General features: G+C 42.7%; 1 protein-coding gene across 1 annotated transcript; it reads left to right on the plus strand.

Moving 5' to 3' along the window:
• Positions 1 to 403: 403 nt before the first annotated feature.
• LOC125529130 (G-type lectin S-receptor-like serine/threonine-protein kinase At2g19130) lies at positions 404 to 4,620 on the plus strand. The gene is made up of 2 exons (XM_048693532.1): positions 404 to 600; positions 2,109 to 4,620. Exons 1-2 carry the CDS (start codon positions 426 to 428, stop codon positions 4,361 to 4,363), a joined length of 2,430 nt encoding a protein of 809 aa, XP_048549489.1. The 5' UTR covers positions 404 to 425; the 3' UTR covers positions 4,364 to 4,620.
• The last annotated feature ends 912 nt before the right edge of the window (positions 4,621 to 5,532 follow it).

Raw genomic sequence — 5,532 nt, forward strand, 5'->3', positions numbered from 1 at the left:
AGGACTTGCCCCAAATGTCAAGGGAACGGAAACTTCCTTCCGCTCTTCGTCCGTGCGGTGAGTCTCGGCGTCTCAATTTCACCGTGTTTAAATTTCTTCTATTCTATGAAGTCAGTCGTCGGAAATGGTATGGTAACTAATATCGACGACTCCAGCGGCTTTTCCTAGCCCGAGCCATGACCGGTCGTTACTCCCATCAACGTACGTCGTCGCTCGGTCTGGAGTAGTACTCCTAGATTTGTTGCGGTCTAACTTCCATCGACATCGCGCTAGACGTGAGCCTCGGGACGTCTAGAACCGGCAAAGTCTACAACATGTGTTGTGACTTCTGATCGAGCCGCGGGAGTGCAGCACGATCCATCATAAATAGAGCTTGGCCACAAGCACAATGAGAGGCTCGTGGCATCCATTGGAAGCTAGCATCCATGGCACACACGCTTGATTCCGGTGCGCCCTACGTGTTAATCATACTGCTTCTTTCTTTACAAGGATCTCCCACAGGAGGTACTGATGTGATCACAGCGGCGCAGCCGCTCTCTGGGCAAAACAAGTTGGTCTCCCGGGGTGGCAAGTTCGCTCTAGGGTTTTACCAGCCTACTGGTAACTGAACTCATCCACATCCCATCTTATCTTAACTAAAAATTATGTCAATGGATTGTCTTTTTTTTCGTTCATATTGGTTATATTGTTCTGGTTTTCTGTTTTTTCGTTGTATCAAAGTTCTAGGTCAAGTAGTAATTAACAGTTCCCTCAAAAAAAGTACTCTCTCCGTCCCATAATGTAAGACGTTTTTTGACACTACACTAGTGTCAAAAAAACATCTTACATTATGGGATGGAGGGAGTAGTAATTAACAGTTAAAAATATGGATGTTTTTTGCTGGTAAAAATACGGAACATTATTTTCTAGAGAGAAATTAAATGTGGTTTTGTTAAAGCACATCTAGATGTGCCATAAGTATTGCACATGTAAGTCCTGTGTCATTGATTTTATATGAAGATTCAAAGATTCGTGCGGGTATCTCTATAGATGTGCAATAACTAATGCACCTCTAGATGTGCCCTAGACAAATATATGTGTTGCCAATCCCAAGTAAAATCCCCGTGAAGAAATAGGAAACATTTTTCTAGAGAGAAATTAAATGCAGCATGTAGTTACTTTTTTCTTTTCTTGCGAGGCAATGAGATTAATGGAGGAGAAGATCACAATTTGTTGATTCCTAATACCTTACTTTGCAATTGTCCACCAATATAATTCTTGGTTTATTTTGTTTCTCTCCCTGCTCTCCACTCGGTTAGATTTCATCCGGGAAGCAAGCCATGAACCTCCAAGTCTGTTTACAACTTTATGCTATAATTCACGTACTGTTTGTGTTCCATGTGTGCTAAGATGTCAATTAGAATATATGTATTATTTCTGGTAATGTGCAACAAATATGTGTTATTTGTAAGTTAAACAAAAATATCGAAAATTCTCCTTACCATGTTCCAAAATTCAATCCGGAATCTTTGTCTAATACGCATTGGGAGAGTAGAATTAAAATCTTGAAGCTATTAGCCACTGAAATATAAGCAAGTGCTTCTACAATGTTTCTATGAAGAGGCCCCAGTTTATCAACTTGCACTAGCCCCCACACCGACTTGTCAAGACCAACCCTGTACCCTGTATATATGTTTGTATTGTATAAACATATAAAAAAATCATGTTTGACTTTGGAGAAATATATATATGCACTTATGAAATGGAAGGTCAACATAAAACTACTAAAATTCGCATGATACTTTCTTATCAAATATGTAGAGAAGCTGCTATATGCACATTGGTGGGCCATATTAGGCTTATGTAAATTTTTGGTATTTAAATTCCAACCTCACATTGCCATGGTGGGCCTTTTGTCGAATGGTGGATTGAGGTAAAGAGGTACAGTGCATAAGGTCAGGGTGAAACTGGACTCGGGAAATAGTTGTGAAGCCAATATGAACTCATTCTACTTAAAATTTACAGGATAAGAAAATAGCCACGTTTGATAACATTCCATCTCATCATTTTTAATATATTTTATTTAAATTTTATTTTCTCAACCATGATGCATGTGAAAAAACTTGTAGGTGGTGGACCCCAAGACAAGTGGTATATTGCAATATGGTATAATAAGGTGCAAAAAGTGACCCCAGTGTGGATAGCTAACAGGGAAGCGCCCATCTCCGACCAGACTTCATCGGAGTTAACTGTCTGGATGGATGGAAACCTTGTTCTTCTCAACAAGTCTAGGTCCATAGTCTGGTCCAGCAACATCCCAACCAGCATTGGAACCTCCAACACCAGCATTGTCGCTGTGCTCCTCAACACCGGTAATCTAGTTCTAGCATATGCATCCAACACCTCCAATATTGTATGGCAAAGCTTCAATCAGTCAACTGACACCCAGCTTCCTGGGATGAAGTTCGGCCGGAACAAGCTCACAGGCGTGAGCGACCGCCAGATCTCATGGAGGAACTATATGGACCCGTCTCCAGGCCTCTTCTCAGTCATGATGGACCCGCGTGTGCCGGCACAATACCTGCTCACATGGAACAACTCCCGACCTTATTACACCCCTGGGAAGTTCAACCCCCAGACAGGCGCATTTAGCAGCATACCAATGATGACGGTAATGACGATGACAAATTCGATATACTCATATGAGTATGTTGAAAATGACAAGGAGGAGTACTTCTTGCTCACAGTAAAGGATGACAACCTCTTCCTCCGTACCGTGATCGACCCATCTGGCCAACAGAAGGGGATGGTATGGTTAGAGGACAAGCAAGACTGGATGCTATACTTTGTGGAGCCCACTTCAAAGTGCTCTGTCTATTCCATGTGCGGGGCTTTCAGTTGGTGCGCCGAAAACATTGCCCCATTATGTAGCTGCCTTAGGGGCTTCAGCGCAAAAAGCCCAATTGAATGGAGCTCAGGAAATTATGCTGGAGGGTGCACCAGGAATGTTGCATTACCGTGCAATATCAATGGTGGAGGCTCGATGCCTTCAATGCATAGATATGAGGAGGATAGATTCTACGTGATCAATAATGTGAGGTTGCCTGATGGGTCACAGATTGTGCAAGCTGCAAGTGTAAGTGATTGCGAGGTAGCATGTCTTAACAAATGTGCTTGCTTGGCTTACTCATACAACAACACCTGCTCTTTGTGGTACACCAATCTGATGAACCTCCAAGAAAATCTTGATAACACCGGGGATAGTATATTCATTCGACTTCCCGCTTCTGAGATACCACATGCCAAATCTTCGAGAGGGCGAACTATACGGGTTGTTATTAGTGTCTCTGCACTTGCATTGGGTGTATCCTTTGTGGTTGTTTTGTGTATTCTTCGTAGGAGAAGAGGGATCAATGGTTCACATCACATTGACATGAACCTGATAGCCTTTAGGTACAAAGATCTGCAACTAATAACAAAGAACTTTTCAGATAAGCTAGGTGTGGGATCTTTCGGCTCAGTGTTCAAAGGAGTCCTTCAAAATGGCACAAGTGTGGCGGTTAAGAAGCTTGAAGGTGTTCGTCAAGGCGAGAAGCAGTTTCGGGCAGAGATGAGCACTCTTGGAACTATTCACCATGTGAACCTGATCCAGTTGGTCGGGTTTTGCTCAGAGGGGGAGCACCGAATGCTCGTTTACGAGTACATGCCACATGGAGCATTGGACCAATACCTATTTAGGGTTGGTAGCAATGACGTTCTGCCTTGGAACACAAGATACCAAATAGCCATTGGCATTGCCAAAGGGTTAACTTACCTACACGCCAAGTGCAAGTATTGCATCATCCATTGTGACATCAAGCCGCAAAACATATTGTTGGATGCCTCGTTTACCCCAAAAGTGTCAGATTTTGGACTAGCGAAGCTGCTAGGCCGGGATTTCAGCAGGGTCATCACAACAATGCGAGGAACCATCGGCTATTTGGCACCCGAGTGGATAAGCGGAACCGCCATCACAATGAAAGCTGACGTGTTCAGCTATGGAATGATGCTCTTTGAGATCATCTCACAAAAAAGAAATATCGAACATGGGAAGAGATGCGCGGACAAGTTCTTTCCAATATTAGTTGCAAAGAATATTCGGGATGGTGACGTGCATGCATTGTTGGATGCCAACTTGAGAAGTGATGTCAACTTGGAGGAGCTTGAGAGGGCTTGCATGGTTGCTTGTTGGTGTGTCCAAGAAGATGAGTGCTCTAGGCCGACCATGGGGGTAATCGTACAGATCTTGGAAGGCCTCATCGAGGTTAATATGCCACCAATTCCACGATATCTTCAGGTACTTGCCGAATCGGCAGACCAATCGATGCCCTCCTCAACCGAATGACTGGCAAGCTCGCTGCAACCTTGTCAAAAACTTGTATTGTGTATTGTGTTTATCAAGAAGATGGTGTATGCATGCACGTGTTTTATATGCACATGTATAAAGGTTTTCCATGTAGAGTTGATTATATATTTATATTTGTGCTTTTACTCTAGTACTTAGATTGTAAGATTGCACATGCTTTTAGCCGAGTCAAACATATTTGAAGCATTCGACCTTGAAAAAAGTGTTGCCATTTGATAATATATTTCCAAGCTGTAATTAGCATTTTTGAACTTTGAATATTATTTATTTTCATTTTGTGTTCGTTAATTTAAATCCAGGATAAAAAAACTTGTCATATAATTATATGTGAAAGTGCTCATGAGATACAAAATGAAGTGGATCATTCCATAAGAGGATGAAAAAAAACCTCTGTTGTCATCGTGTCAACCTACCTAGCAATCTCCTCTGAAGACAACTACATATATGTAGTACAATTCATTCATGGGTAGGTCACATCTCACATGGTTTGTGGAAGCAAAACCGTGAACCACGTATCTCTCTCTGGGCAAAGCTAAGCTCATGACCTCCTTGGTGGGCCAAAATCATTGTTTTGATCTTTACTAGCAATATTAGCATGAAATGATATGGAAACTATTTCACAATTTGTCATTTTTGGCTACCGTCAACCACAATAGCGATATAGGGTAGATAGGCTATTACCATATATAACAGCGGTAGCCCATGATGCATGCTTGCCTAATGCCTCGCAGACCGCGCTTACTTGTCTACCCGACTGCTCATAATGTGGGTTCGTTAACTTCTTCTCCGCCTGGCTATTGGACAAGACGTTGCCAGACCCACGGTGTCCAGTCAGTATAAGGTGGATTCATGTTTGACTTGGGCCCGATGAGGGTGGGTTTGTATATGCTTTGTAGGTCTCATGAGTGGTGGGTGTCAGTCGAATAGTACGTTGCGTAACATGCAGCCTTGTTCCCTGCACAAGACCTTTGGTGCTCCTTACCTGTTATCTGACGTTTGGTTCTCTTGCAGGCTCACATGGCAATGGGTTGGGTTGGTGGTAAGGGTGGTTGAGTCTGTTGATTGATGTGTGTTAAAGATTTAACCTAGTGGCTAGTGCTACTGAGCTGCTTTCCAACATTTTGAGTGTGCCAAATGTTGAGGCTGAG

This window comes from Triticum urartu, unplaced genomic scaffold (genome assembly GCF_003073215.2).
Source record: "Triticum urartu cultivar G1812 unplaced genomic scaffold, Tu2.1 TuUngrouped_contig_5362, whole genome shotgun sequence".
Classification (NCBI taxonomy): domain Eukaryota; kingdom Viridiplantae; phylum Streptophyta; class Magnoliopsida; order Poales; family Poaceae; genus Triticum; species Triticum urartu.